This window comes from Heptranchias perlo, chromosome 2, assembly GCF_035084215.1.
Source record: "Heptranchias perlo isolate sHepPer1 chromosome 2, sHepPer1.hap1, whole genome shotgun sequence".
NCBI lineage: Eukaryota > Metazoa > Chordata > Chondrichthyes > Hexanchiformes > Hexanchidae > Heptranchias > Heptranchias perlo.
In genome coordinates this window covers 31,955,648-31,971,323 of record NC_090326.1, presented here as the reverse complement: position 1 = coordinate 31,971,323, position 15,676 = coordinate 31,955,648, and the positions used below count along the sequence as shown (strand labels likewise).

Below are 15,676 nucleotides of genomic sequence, written 5' to 3'. Positions count from 1 at the left end.
TGGTTGCTTTTCATTTCATGACTACAACACCTGCAATCATATCATCCGAAAACATAACGTCAGATTCCACTTGAACGCTGATGCCATCCAGCTCTAACTCACAACCACCTCCCTCGACCCCACCACTGTCTCTCATTTGTCACACCGCTTGTCCAAAATCCAGTACTGGATGAGCGAAAATGTCCTCCAACTAAATATTGGGAAGACTGAAGCCATTGTCTTTGGTCCCCGCCATAAACTCCGTTCCCTAGCCACCGACTCCATCCCTCTCCCGGGCCACTGTCTGAGGCTGAACCAACCTTGGCGTCCTATTTGACCTTGAGATGAGCTTCCGACCCCATATCTACTCCATCACCAGAACCACCTACTTCCACCTCTGTAAGTAGGTCGACCGTCTCCACCCCTGCCTCAGCTCATCTGCTGCTGAAACCCTCATCTATGCCCTTGTTACCTCTAGACTCAACTATTCCAATGCTCTCCTGGCCGGCCTCCCATCTTCCACCCTCCGTAAACTTGAGCTGATCCAAAACTCTGCTGCACGTATTCAAACTCGCACCAAGTCCCGTTCACCCATCACCCCTGTGCTCGCTGACCTACATTGGCTCCCAGTACGGGATCGCCTCAGTTTTAAAATTCTCATCCTTGTTTTCAAATCTCTCCATAGCCTCGCCCCTCCCTACCTCTGTAATCTCCTGCAGCCCTCCAACCCTCGGAGATCTCTGCGCTTCTCCAATTCTTGCCACTTGCGCATCCCCGATTTTAATCGCTCCACCATTGGTGGCCGTGCCTTCATCTGCCTCGGCCCTAAGCTCTGGAATTCCCTCCCTAAACTTCTCTGCGCCCCTCCATCTCTCTCTCTTCCTTCAAGATGCTCCTTAAAACCTATCTCTTTGACCAAGCATTTGGGCACCTGTTCTACTATCTCCTAATGTGGTTCGGTGTCAAATGTTGTTTGATAACACTCCTGTGAAGCACCTTGGGACGTTCTACTACGTTAAAGGCGTTATATAAATGCACGTTGTTGTTGCAAAACCTTCAAACAAGGTCTGAGGAAATTCAGCTCAGTCTCCCATAAGACCACATCTGTCATCTTTGCCAAGCACTCTATCAAAGTTTCATTTGTTAAAGGAAATAATGCTGATATTCTCCCACGCCCCCATTGCCTCTTATTGAATGTAGATTATTTTGTTGAATGTAGATCTTTGACCTTCCATTTGCATAGATTATTTCATAATGTAGGTAATTGTTGTTTTAGTTTAGTTACAAAACCTAACTCATTAGGCAAAATTTGAATTGTACAATATCTCTTCTTAGATTATCTTTTAGCTGATTGGGCACCAGCAGAGAAAGTTGAATCTGTTTCTTGAGCCAATGTGCAAACATTGATACTCTGCAAGGCAGCTATTTGGAATAACTTTCATGCTTTTACCCAACGCCATTACCTTGATCTGATAGTTTGATCTGACAAGAGTTTTGGCTGGCAGGCATTGCTAGTTGAAGGGTTTCCAACCTCCAGTTCTATAAGCCTTTAGTATTATTCCTCTGCATGTGAAGTTTGAATTAAGAGAATATTAGATTGCATACCAAATGCATGTTCTTTATCATTCAGTGACCATAATTCCACCCCCACATAGAAATCTCCCATCTCTTCCTGCTTCTCTGTTTCCTTCCTTACCTGGTGCTGCTGATCATTTTGTTTAAACTTGGTCTATCTGCTAACTCTTGCAACCTGCAGTCAAGAACTGTTAGGAATCATTCTGGAATACATCCAGAATGGGAAAGTAGGGATGATGGCATAATAAAGTTGGTTTCCCCATACCTGGAGTATTCATTTATATCTGAAAACTGTGCATTAGCTCAGGACACAAAAACTTTCCCCAGTAGTTCTTGGTCATCTGCAGAATAATATTACAACCCAACTAAGGGTAATACAGAGCCGCTAACTAATAGAGTATGCATCACTTCTCATTTTCATGATTCTAATTATATTCCAATCCTCTCCATGGCTAAGTTACAGCATAACTCTTAAGATGCCTATTTTATTGGTACAAGCTAACTACAAATACAACCACGTGAGTTCCTTCATCCCTCCAATGTCTGCAACATTGGTTTCTATGGTGAACAAGACAGTAATGCAAATTGCACTCAGGTGAATGTTTACTGCATATAATGAGTTAGATTAGCCTGTCCTCTTGCTCAATAAACTTTGGTGCAAAACTACTGTGGGAGGGGCAGGAAACAATAACAAAAATGCATTTAACTATTTTGGTTGGCTTTCCCACGTTCTTTCAACGTTGCCTTCCACTCTGTCTGAATTTTGGGGAAATTTGTGCTAGCTCTTCAGAGATAAGAGAAGCGTTTTTATTGGTTAATTATGGTGAATAATTAATTTTGATTCCAGCTTTTTGCGAGAATACTCATTGGCTAACCCAAGAATAGGAGTTATGGGTCTTGCAGCAAGACAACTAATCATGAGGAACATTGTCTCTATGATTTCCATTTCCTTAGATTGTTTTCCCCTCTTCTTTCTCTTCCATTGATCACTTCAGCTAATTCCATTGTGTGGAGGATAATATTTGACAAATGAGAAAGATGCTACCAAAGTTGGCAAACTAGTTTTTTGTACTATGGCACTCCTCTAAAAGCCACAGTAGATACAGGTAAACACCCTGTAGACCATGTCTGTGCTGACAGTTATAGGTCCGATGTTATTGCAAGTCAAGATGACAATGCAGAATAACTATTAGAATTCATAATATAGCGCAATTCATCCAACTATTTATGCACCTACAAGCATCAGTTGTTACCCTCTCAACTCTCAAAACTACTGTTACCAGATGTTTTACAAATAATGTTGTTCTGGTGCATAAAATTGGAATTAGAATATTCTAGTATTTCATTTTCCTATAAATTTATATATTTTAAATGTCACATACAGTAATGCTGAAGAACTTAAAATAAATATTTGTCAGGGAACTACTGGACACATTATATTGACTCTTAACCCAACCAAAACAACTTACGTGGCTTTTGCAAATTCTCCGGGGGTTTTGGGTTACTTTTCCTCTTGCTTTCTAGGTCATTAGACACACGTTCGGCACATTATTGGGGTTGGTAGGAGATCTGCTTCTAGCTTTCCAATCAGTGGCTAAAAGATAGTTTGGTATCTGTGTACATTTGCCTATGTCCTAACACTCCCAGCACTACTCACTGATACATCAGTAATTTGGGTCACTAGTTCACCTGGTTGAGTTTTTTTTCTAGATTCAGTGCATCTGTGAAAAAAAATATAAATGTACAATTCTTCTTGTAAAATTTCATGTTTTAGGAGACTTTCTTTAAGGAGCTCAGAGTCCCTGGATTCTGGCGATCCGGATGACAAAAAGAGGAAGGACTCCAAAAAAACGAGTTTCCTGAACTTAATCAAATCTCGATCCAGCAAAACTGAACGGCCGCAGACTGTGATTGTTCCAGAGGAGCCATCGTCACCCAAAGGCATTATGAAAAGTCCGGCCACCGACCTAACGAGGAAGGAGTCGAAGCAGGCGGAACAAAATGGCAGCGCAGAACACTCCGAGGAGCACAAAACACCTGATGCTGTGGATGCTCCATTAGAGGATTCTGGGAAGGCAGAGAAATTGGACAGTAAGAGCAGCCCACAAGGTGGCCGATGGTATGGAGTGCAAGTTATGGGCAGCGGACTCCTAGCAGAGTTTAAGGCTAAACAGGAAAAGCGAGCTGCTGTACAAAAGGTAATTAAAAATATATCCCATAATTTCCAAACACTTTTCACGTGTGCATTGGCTTTCACTGAGACATGTACAGTCAATTTTTTTAATAAGCGGTAAGTGACTTGCCAAGGTCAAAGTTATGTGCCTCTTACCAGAAATTCCATTAAAAACAATATTAATTTCTATCTCCTAGTCTCTAAGAGCAGCAATGTAAGTATCCACCACACAAAAACGCATTAGATAGAAATAATTACGTTCTACCTTTGTCCCACGTAATTTTGGCAGTAAATCAGTTACAGCACTGTACATTCACTGAGGTATTCATCACTAACAGAGGTTGCTGACTTTATAACTACAAATTAATTGACTTCTGAGTGATTTCGAAGGGCAAATCACTAGGGAAACTGAAAATGGTGCGCTTTTCAACAATACCTATTTAAAAAGTGAGCCATCTGCTTAGGCCTTGCAAGAGCTCCGCAGATGAGTAAGTGACTTGTGCTACTGTCATATATGTCTCTGGTTTTCCTCTGCCTGGGGAGTTAGTGATGAGGGGTCATCAATTTTAAATTCTCAGGACAGTAACAAAAGAGGTTAGGAGAAATTTCTTTGTCGGGATTTGTTGTGGGGTCAAGGCTTTGCCTCAGGGAATAGTTGAGGCAGAAACCATTGCATCTTTTAAGCAAAGAGTAGATAAGCATTTGAAGCAAAGGGAAGTACTGAGCTATTGGGAGGCAGCATGGCAGTGGGGTTTCTCTTGGATTGTCTTAGCAAAGAGCCAGCACTGAAACAATGGATCAAACACCTTTCAGTGCTGTAAACTTCTGTAGTCCTAAGTTCTAGAAAAATGCAGATACAAAATTTAAATCATATTTTGTGTTGTTCTATGGACAAATGAGTTTTTGGTGATATTGAGTGTGTCTGGAGCAACACAGAAAGATTGTGGTCAGTAAGTGTAACAAATTACTTGTATTTGTGGCAACTGGTAAGTTCATATATGCAAAGTAGGTACTTGTTCCTCATTCATTTGACTTCCATGTACAAATAGAAAATCCACCATAAATGCAGAGCTAACAAAATTAGATAAACATTAGGAGATTTGTGATCAAACAGACTGAGATGACAAGTTTGTTTAAACATGTTGCACTGTGGTTAGTTTAATGTTTAATAATGTGCAATTTGCCTGTGTACAAAATGACTCTTTTAAAAACTCTCTGCAGCTGGTTAATTCAGTATTCCACTAACTTCCTCTTAATGTGATAAGTCTAAAATAACCTTTGATCACTAGTTTGTATTTCTATCACAGTTGAATGTTGCGATTTGGGTGTATTCAAAATAGAAATAGTGATCAAAATTAAATCTTCAACTGAGTTACAGAATCTGCAACTCCATCTGGTGTTCACATTGAAAACCACAGTTATAGAGAGATAATCCAAGTGATACAGTTCCTTGGTATCAAAGCATGTCAGAGTGTGAATGCTCTTCAAATGATTGCTTCATTGAGAAAAAAATTGCATTACATCAGTAATTATTATAGGATACAGTCACTTTCCAGGTTAAAAGGTCAAAGGTTGATTTATCATCTCGAGATTTACGGTCATTGCAGTAGCTAAGTAATTTTGGATTATGAATGTGTATTGGTTCAGCTCTTGGCATGGCATTGCAACTAAAATGGGTTACAGGCATCTTGTACATATCTGTATAAATGCCTGATTGCCCTATCTAGGAACATGTATATGGAGCTTTACCTATTTTCTAAATTTTGCTTAAAGAATATTTTTACAGTTTAACATACTGGAACATTCTTATATCCAGGTAAATGTGTCTATGAAAAGGCCACCACAATAAACAGTATTTTTTTTCCTATTGAACTGATTTTAATGTACTAAGTAATAGTCCAAAATTATGCATAAAAAAACCCAAAATGAACAAAGCACCAGTTCCTTAGTACAATCAGAAAAGTAATCATTGTTAATCATTGATGAATCATTGTTGTTTTTTTCATTTGTTCATGGGATGTGGGCGTCACTGGCAAGGCCAGCATTTATTGCCCATCCCTAATTGCCCTTGAGAAGGTGGTGAGCCGCCTTCTTGAACCGCTGCAGTCCGCGTGGTGAAGGTTCTCCCATTGTGCTGTTAGGTAGGGAATTCCAGGATTGTGACCCAGCGACAATGGAGGAACGGCGATATATTTCCAAGTCGGGATGGTGTGTGACTTGGAGGGGAACGTGCAGGTGGTGTCGTTCCCATGTGCCTGCTGCTCTTGTCCTGGATGGTGTCGAGCTTCTTGAATGTTGTTGGAGCTGCACTCATCCAGGCAAGTGGAGAGTATTCCATCACACTCCTGACTTGTGCCTTGTAGATGGTGGAAAGGCTTTGGGGAGTCAGGAGGTGAGTCACTTGCTGCAGAATACCCAGCCTCTGACCTGCTCTTCTAGCCACAGTATTTGTGTGGCTGGACCAGTTAAGTTTCTGGCCAATGGCGACTCCCATGATGTTGATGGTGGGGGATTTGACGATGGTAATGCCGTTGAATGTCAAGGGGAGGTGGTTAGACTCTCTCGTTGGAGATGGTCATTGCCTGGCACTTGTCTGGTGCAAATGTTACTTGCCACTTATCAGCCCAAGCCTGAATGTTGTCCAGGTCTTGCTGCATACGGGCACGGACTGCTTCATTATCTGAGGGGTTGCAAATGGATCTGAACACTGTGCAATCATCAGCAAACATCTCCATTTCTGACCTTATGATGAGGGAAGGTCATTGATGAAGTAGCTGAAGATGGTTGGGCCTAGGACACTGCCCTGAGGAACTCCTGCAGCAATGTCCTGGGGCTGAGATGATTGGCCTATAACTTGGTGTTGTAAAATTGTTTACAATTGTCAACCCCAGTCCATCACCGGCATCTCCACATCTTGTCCTTTTAGGTGGTGGAGGTCGTGGGTTTGGGAGGTGCTGTTGAAGAAGCCTTGGCAAGTTGCTGCAGTGCATCCTGTGGATGGTACACACTGCAGCCACGGTGCGCCGGTGGTGAAGGGAGTGAATGCTTAGGGTGGTGGATGGGGTACCAGTCAAGCGGGCTGCTTTGTCCTGGATGGTGTCGAGCTTCTTGAATGTTGTTGGAGCTGCACTCATCCAGGCAAGTGGAGAGTATTCCATCACACTCCTGACTTGTGCCTTGTAGATGGTGGAAAGGCTTTGGGGAGTCAGGAGGTGAGTCACTTGCTGCAGAATACCCAGCCTCTGACCTGCTCTTCTAGCCACAGTATTTGTGTGGCTGGACCAGTTAAGTTTCTGGCCAATGGCGACTCCCATGATGTTGATGGTGGGGGATTTGACGATGGTAATGCCGTTGAATGTCAAGGGGAGGTGGTTAGACTCTCTCGTTGGAGATGGTCATTGCCTGGCACTTGTCTGGTGCAAATGTTACTTGCCACTTATCAGCCCAAGCCTGAATGTTGTCCAGGTCTTGCTGCATACGGGCACGGACTGCTTCATTATCTGAGGGGTTGCAAATGGATCTGAACACTGTGCAATCATCAGCAAACATCTCCATTTCTGACCTTATGATGAGGGAAGGTCATTGATGAAGTAGCTGAAGATGGTTGGGCCTAGGACACTGCCCTGAGGAACTCCTGCAGCAATGTCCTGGGGCTGAGATGATTGGCCTCCAACAACCACTACCATCTTCCTATGTGCTAGTTATGACTCCAGCCATTGGAGAGCTTTCTCCCTGATTCCCATTGACTTCAATTTTACTAGGTGACAAGTTGTGATTCTGCAACAACTGTTGTGCATCTGATATCAATTCCTGCCCTTAGATCAATGATGCATTACTACCTTACCAACTATTACATATTGGAACCACCTGAAGCACAATGGCCTAGAAATTGCTGGAATAATAATGGCGAGTTTACAATGCCCACTAATATTAGTGCGTAAAAAAAACCCAGCAATTTGTGACGAAGAAGAGAGATGCCGTGAGTTCTAATTTGCCATAAATTGTTGGACGATTTTCTCCTCCATCAGCCTCACCAAAACCGAAAATTTACCATCTCACCGTGAGCCTCCCATTGTGTGTCATGAAATTGCGGAATTTATATTAATATGAATTAAGGACCTTGTTAATGACGTGATTTATTGTCCTGACACACCATTCAACCTTGGAGACCTGGAAAGGTAATAGATGAAACTGTCAAATCCCACTCCTGCAGATATTAAATTGTCCCTAGAGGTATTTTAAATCTTAAATTTTTTATTTCTTTCTTTTCTTTTTTTCTCTGCCTTAAAGAGAGGGAAAGAAAGAGAGTGGATTATTTCTCTTTCTGTATCTAACTTGACTCTAATTCATCCTATTTCCTTCTCCATCATTTGCTCTGTTTCTTTCTCTATCCATAAACCTCATTGGTTAAGGAGATAGACAATTGGACCTGACGTTCAGGAGGTCCCAGATGCCCCATTGATATTGCCACACCGTTATCACATCGCACTTCCGGCAAAAATAATACGATCTCAAGGGTGAGGTAAAAAATCCAATTCATGGCTCTCACCGCGAGATGCAATTTCTAGGCCATTGTATACCACGTGTAGTAACTGTCACATCAAGTCTTCATGCCCCACATGCTCATGTCTTATGAGGAAAGATTGAACAGGTTGGGTCTATACTCATTGGAGTTTTGAAGAATGAGAGGAGATTTTATTGGAACATACAAGATTCTGAGGGGACTCGATAGGGTAGAAGCTGAGAGGATGTTACCCCTCATGGGGGAATCTAAAACTAGGGGGCATAGTCTCAGAATAAGGGGTCACCTGTTTAAGATGGAAACAAGGAGGAATTTCTTCTCCCAGAGGGTTGTGAATCTTTGGAATTCTTTACCCCAAAAAGCTGTGGAGGCTGAGTCATTGAATACATTCAAGGCTGAGTTAGACAAATTTTTGATCAGCAAGAGAGTCAAAAGATATGGGGAAAAGGCGGAAAAGTGGAGTTGAGGTAAAAATCAGATCAGCCATGATCTCATTGAATGGCGGAGCAGGCTGGAGGGGCCGAATGACCTACTCCTGCTGCTATCTCTTATGGTCTTATGGTCTTAATAGATGGCAAATTAAATCTGATGTTGCACAGTAAAATAAAAAGTAATGGAAGGAACTGCTGGGCTGGTCCAGATACTGATGAGATTGTCCAGTTCACCAGTTGGCATTATAGCAGAAATGGGGCTTTTAATTTATCTTTTCTAGCTGTGAGCACTGATTTGTCACCTGTAGGAACATTAGAAACAGGAGTAGGCCATTCAACCCCTCGAGCCTGCTCTGCCATTCAATTGGATCATGACTGATCTGTACGTCAACTCCACTTTCCTGCCTTTGCTCTATATCCTTTGGTGCCCTTACCTAACAAAAATATATTGATCTCAGTCTTGAAAGCTCCAATTGTCCCAGCATCCACAGCCTTTATGGGGGAGAGAGTTCCAGATTTCTACTACCCTTTGTTTGCCGAAGTGCTTCCTGATTTCACTCCCGAAAGGCCTAGCTCTAATTGTAAGATTATGCCCCCTTGTTCTGGACTCTCGCATCGGAGGAAATAGTTTCTCCGTATCTATCCGATCAAGTCCTTTTTAAAATTTTAAACCCCACGATCAGATCACCCCCCCCAGAAAGGATAATACTTTGGGGGTGGGTTCTATGATTCGCTGCTTCCAGTGAAGTGCAATGCTCACAGGGAGCACATCTCGGAAAACAGCTAAATGTTCAGTATAGCTGCTCCCTCAGAGCATTGCTCCCCACTGGGAGCACCAGATCGCAGACTGACCCCTCTGGTTCCATGTTTGAAATAAATTACATTTATCAGTAAGTCAAACAATTCTCAAGTTCCTCTCTATATTTATTTCATCTTTTTTTAAAAAAAACATTATTATTGAGGGATGCGGTTTGTAGACTGCATTTACTGAGGTCACTGTTGTTGAGCTCACTTTTTTAATGTATGTATTTGTACACGGGATGTGGGTGAGAGCACGACCACATTTATTGTCCATCCTTCACTGTCCTGAGAAGGTGCTGGTAGGCTGCCCTCTTGAACCACTACAGTAACATTTGCAGTGATTGTTTACAACTGAGTGGCCACTACAGAGAGGGTTAAAAACCAACCACATAACAGTGGAACTGAAATCATGTGTGGGCCAGACCGGGTGGAAGTGGTAGTGGTGGGTTCCCTTTCCTGAAGGACAGTGAGTGAGCCTGTTGAATTTTTACAACAATCTGGCCACTTTCATGATTTTTTTCTGCTACTAGCCCTCAAATTACCAGGTTTATTGAATTCAGTTTCACAGTTTTCCGTGGTGGGATTTGAACTCATGACCTCTGCTCAAACTGGTTGCCCAGTAAAGCTCTGCAATGGTTTCCCACCAAAAGAAGCCGTTATAAGATATTGGTCTGACCACAATAGCACAACAACTTTGGTGAGGTGGAAATGCTTCACAAATCATTTAGTAAACTTCTGTAGATGTAACGCATTGCTTTATATAATTAGAAATAGTTCCATCCATCTGAGCTTTCTCTCATCAAACACAGGGTTCTATTTAAAAATTGCACTGTTGAACCATTTTAAAATTTGATTCATTTATTTTTCTGGTTTAGAACTGCTGCTGTGAAAACAAGATAGTTATAGATTTCTATCAATTTTTTTTAAGTATGCCAATACTTTTCCCACATCAAAGTCCATTTTGACAGTTACCTTTGTGTCATGACTGATCAGTCAACGGGCTGTGATAATTTCACACCTTTTTTCAATATTGTACAACTGAATAATTCACCATCAACTGAGAAAACTGATATGGCTACTGTGTCTTAACGGTTTGATGCCATGGGGAAACCCCCCGAGTCAGATGGTGTACCACTATCTGCAAGAGCCTAGTTCTAAACCATAACTTTTTTCCTCTGCCCTCTCCAGTTGCTGTATTCAGAAAAATATTCATATACTGCCATTAGTTTGTGAATTTACAAATCTGGATATTGTTCATTAGTATCTTCATTTACAGAAAGTCTTTCAAAGAATTTACATTGTAGGGTTTTCTCTCCTTTGGGCCTGAAAGGCCAAGAATCAACTGTGACTTTTAGAATGGTTTTAAACAATCTAACTAATTTTATTGAGATTCAGATACAACAGTTTTACCGGATAACGTAGCCGTGGGGAGCACGACTCAGGAACCAAGGGTGATCAGGTCCTTGTCCTGGGACAATTGAGCGTTTTTCTCATGGTTGTCCTGGCACTCACTGGAAGCGGGGAGGTCTTGTACCTTTTTCTTCCTGAGTCTGTTGCTGGGCAGAATATTACGTATTGACTTGTTTTTTTCATTTCTCATGGTTCAGCAGCTGTCTTATCTCCTTCTTTGTCCTAATCTTTCGCTTTCAGCAGAATGAGTAAGGGTCTTTGAACACTATAGCAAGCTCAAGCCAGACTACCATACATTCTTTCTCAAGGCAGCTTGAGCAACAGACATGTCCGTAATGCTTTTCCATTTTGGTCAAGCTGACAATTATGGCCCAGAGGCCTTTGTTCAATTGGTGTTTCGTTACAATCAACCTATTCCTCGGTAGATCATCGATCCCAAATTAGGTCTACCTGTAATTTTGTTTTGGTTGTATTGGCTGCACGTGAGTTATTCTTCCTTTGCTGCTCATACTTCAACCCTTTACGGTCTTTTACCAAGCATTCATCCTATTACTCCAGGGTTTCAAGTCCATTCCTTTATCCATCTCACATTTCCCAGGCAAGGTCATTCTGACAATTCCTGCTCCATAGGCGTTACTTAGTCCTCCTTAAAAGCAGGCACCAAAAAGTCCAAAATCCCTCAATATAGTGTTTTTATTGATCTGTTATCTGCAGAGTCATTGGGGTTAACTTTTACCCCAAGGAACAGGTGGGTTGGGGGTGGGTGGAAGGTAAAAATAACTTTTTTGAAGTGGGACCGCAACCCGGCTCCAACACACACCCACTTCCAGGTTTAACCCAGGCGCATTTGGATGCACACGTGCATCCGAATCCCAGAAGTCCCATCCCCACTTAATTTCGGCAACCAGCCTGTCGATCTGGCTGGCTGTCGCGCAGGAAACCTGGAAGCAAAAATAATGACCTCCAAATGAGTCGCGACCGCAGATTGAGTCATGCTCACTTGACTTCCGGGTTCCCCACCTGACCATCTACCCAACCGCTGGATTCCAGGCTCCGAGTAAAAATCATGCCCATTGATTCACTTTATCATTGTGCAACTTTCTTAATTGAACATTTTCACAGATTTCAGATTTATGCTAGATATTCTCTCAGGGTCAGTGTCATCAGTCTCTCTCATAAGTCTCATCAGCCATTCACAACTCCTCAAAATTAACTTTTTCCCAAAGACCGAAGTAATAGATTGGAAAAAAGCTAATTTTGAGGGGATGAGAGTGGAACTAGGGAAGGTAAATTGGAAAAAAATGTTGACAAACAAAGAGATAGAACAACAGTGGGAAATATTTAAAATGGTGATCAATAGAGTCCAGGAAAAATATATTGCTCTAAAAACAAGAACAAACCAGTCAATAATAAAACACCATGGATGAGTAAAGAGATATGGGTAAAATTGAAACCAAAGAAAAAGGCATACTCTACGTACATAGACAATAAAGGAGAGGATGACAAAAGGGAATAGGTTTGGAAAGAAGTCAAAAAAAACAATTTGGAAAGCAAAGAGGAACTACAATATTAAATTATCAAGGATTTTTAAAAAAATAGTAAAGTATTCCACAGACAGATAAATAACAAAAGAAAAACCAGGATAGGGATAGGGCCGCTAATGGATGCACAAGATAAACTCACAGGTAATGACAGCGAAATGGCAGAAATATTGAATAGTTACTTTGCCTCAGTATTTACCAGAGAGACTAACAAGGTGGACAGGTCATTAGAAGAAGAGGTTGAAAAAGATATAAAGACATTTAAGATAGAAAGGGGGGAGATTATTGATAAACTTAGAAAGGATAAAATCCCTGGTCCGGATGGATTGCATCCACGCATATTAAAATAAGTTAGGGAAGAGATAGCAGAGGCACTATTACATATATATAAAAATTCATTGGAAAAGGAAATAGTGCCAGAGAACTGGTGGACAGTTAATGTGATTCCTATATTTAAAAAGGGAGCTAGAACAAGTCCGGGGAACTATAGACCAGTTAGCTTAACGTCGGTGGTAGGAAAGATAATGGAATCTTTACTCAAAGATGTAATAGAAAAACATCTAGAGAACGAAAATATAATAGAGTAGTCAGCACGGATTTCAGAAAGGAAATTCATGCTTGACCAACCTTATTGAATTCATTGAAGAAGGAACAGAAAGAGTAGATAAGTTAACGCAGTAGATGTAATATATTTAGATTTTTCAAAAGGCCTTCGATAAGGCACCGCATTGTAGACTCGTGACTAAGGTCAGAGCATTCGATGTATTAAATATAAAATAGTCACCAATAAATCCAATAGGGAATTCAGGAGAAACTTATTTATCTAAAGAGTGGTAAGACTGTGGAACGTGCTGCCACAAGGAGTAGTTGAGGCAAATAGCATAGATGCATTTAATGGGAAGCTAGACACACATTGTGAGGGAGAAAGGAATAGGAGGATATGCTGATAGGGTTAGGCGAAATAGGTGGGAGGAAGCTCGTGTGGAGCATGAACGCTGGCATGGACCAGTTGGGGCAAATGGCCTGTTCTGTGCTGTAGACTCTATGTAACTTTGAAATCGGTCATATCTGCTGATGTGCCCTTGTTTCTGCATAATCTTACTTTTCAATAAGCCTAATTTTTGTTTTCTTCTAGCCTGAGATATATGGTCTGTTAGTGTGTTTTTCTGATTTAAAGAGATTGGGAGTATACACTGTACAACCTGTGCCATTTCCACTGTTTACCTCATTGAAAAACGGATTCATTGTTCACCCAGTGACACACTATCCCCAGTTACTTTGTGCAAAAGGTCAAGTGTGGACTTGCCTTTGGAAGCTGACTATTGCGCTGTGCACAAGTTTTTAAAAAGGTAGCAATCGTAACAGTGTAATTGCAACATTTTGTAGGTTTAAAATGCAGATCTGGGAGCTGCTGTTCCAATAGTGCCAAAAGCACATTTTTAAATATAACTTGATTCTCAAACAACAATCTAAAAGACGCTCTGATACTTTTGCATCAGTCCCAAGAACAGGTGTGCAACAGGGATCTACATTATCTGCCACTGTGCAACTGGTTTAATGATTTATTAGGATTTTTCAATTTTGTCATCTTCTCCTCAGAAACTTGAAAATGAAACTGGAAGCAAGGAGTTACATGAAAATGTGTCAAGTGCAGACCGACTAGATGAAGCTGGTAGAGGTGAGCACAAGTCCGATGTGCCAGTGTCATGAGAGAGTGCGTGTTTAACTTACCAGCTTAACACCTATATAAGATGGATGCCGTTTTACTTTACTAATATTATACACAGAATTGTAAATATTTTTCATTAGATTGCATTAGAAATCGCTACGCCCAACTTATTTAATTCTTGCACATTGTATCCTGAGAATACTGCTGATTTAGTGTTTTATCTTTTAAGAAAAGGATAGTCACATAGAATGGCTACAGCACAGGAGGAGGCCGTTCGGCCCGTCAAGCCCATGTCGGCTCTCTGCAAGAGCAATCCAGTTAGTCCCACTCCCCTGCCCTTTCCCGTAGCCCTGCAGATTTTTTCCCTTCAAGTACTTATCCAATTCCCTTTTGAAAGCCACGATTGAATCTGCCTCCAACACCACCTCAGGCAGTGCATTCCAGATCATAACCACTCACTATGTAAAAAAGTTTTTCCTCATGTTGCCTTTGGTCCTTTTGCCTATCAAACCTTAAATCTCTGTCCTCTGGTTCTCGACCATTCCGCCAATGGGAGTAGTTTCTTTCTTTCTACTCTGTCTAGACCCCTCATGATTTTGAATACCTCTATCAAATCTCCTGTCAACCTTCTCTGCTCTAAGGAGAACAACCCCAGCTTCTCCAGTCTGTCCACGTAACTGAAGTCCCTCATCCCTGGAATCATTCTAGTAAATAATTTCTGCACCCTCTGTAAGGCCTTCACATCTTTCCTAAAGTGCGGTGCCCAGAATTGGACATACTCCTCCAGTTGTGACTGAACCAGTGTTTTATAAAGGTCCAACATAACCTCCTTGCTTTTGTACTCTATGCCTCTATTTATAAAGCCCAGGATCCCGTATGCTTTTTTAACCGCTTTCTCAGCCTGCCCTGCCACCTTCAATGACCTGGACATATATACCCCCAGATCTCTCTGTTCCTACACCCCTTTTAGAATAAGAATGAGATTATCATTCATGCTAACAACAAAAAGTGTGTAATATAAGGTTGAAATCACAACAAAAATTTGTATCAAAGGTACAAGCATTGGAGTCCCTGGCTAGAAGTTGACCAATCTTAATCATTGAGAGGATTGAGGAAGCTAATGTGACCACCAGAATTAAACTTATTCAAAGTCCTGGTGCACATGCTCATGAGGAGATAAAAATTGCTCTCAGTTACTGACAGCAAAACTTTCCAAGCTGTAGAAGGACCATTAATGAAGAGGAGGTGAACACTGATGCAGCCGCAGTGTGAAAACCCTCTAACTTCTCAGTCCCAGTTTCCCCACGAAGTAGCTGGGTGGTCTGGTGGGTAGGAGAGCCCATATGTACGAGTCACTCAGTATTCCAGGAAAATGGCACTAAGTGTGGAGGAATTTAGCTGAGAAAGATGCAGAAAATACATAATTTTTTCCACTGGCCTATTATCCATCACTTTTGAATCCAATCAGATCTAGTTGGTAATCCTACCTGGAACCACATGATTGGCATACAGCACTGTACAGTGTAATAATGAGGCAAATTTTGTCCACATACAGAGTATATCCATTGGCAGGCA

General features: G+C 41.5%; 1 protein-coding gene across 3 annotated transcripts in view; it reads left to right on the top strand.

Annotated features, from left to right (window-relative positions):
- LOC137336684 (F-actin-uncapping protein LRRC16A-like) overlaps nt 1–15,676 on the top strand; it is a 371,070-nt gene that overhangs the window by 331,736 nt on the left and 23,658 nt on the right. For all 3 annotated transcript variants that reach the window (XM_068001680.1, XM_068001681.1, XM_068001678.1), the window contains 2 exons: nt 3,329–3,752; nt 14,032–14,110. In XM_068001680.1, the coding sequence (XP_067857781.1) occupies nt 3,329–3,752; nt 14,032–14,110 (503 nt within the window). The remainder of the gene's footprint in view (nt 1–3,328; nt 3,753–14,031; nt 14,111–15,676) is intronic.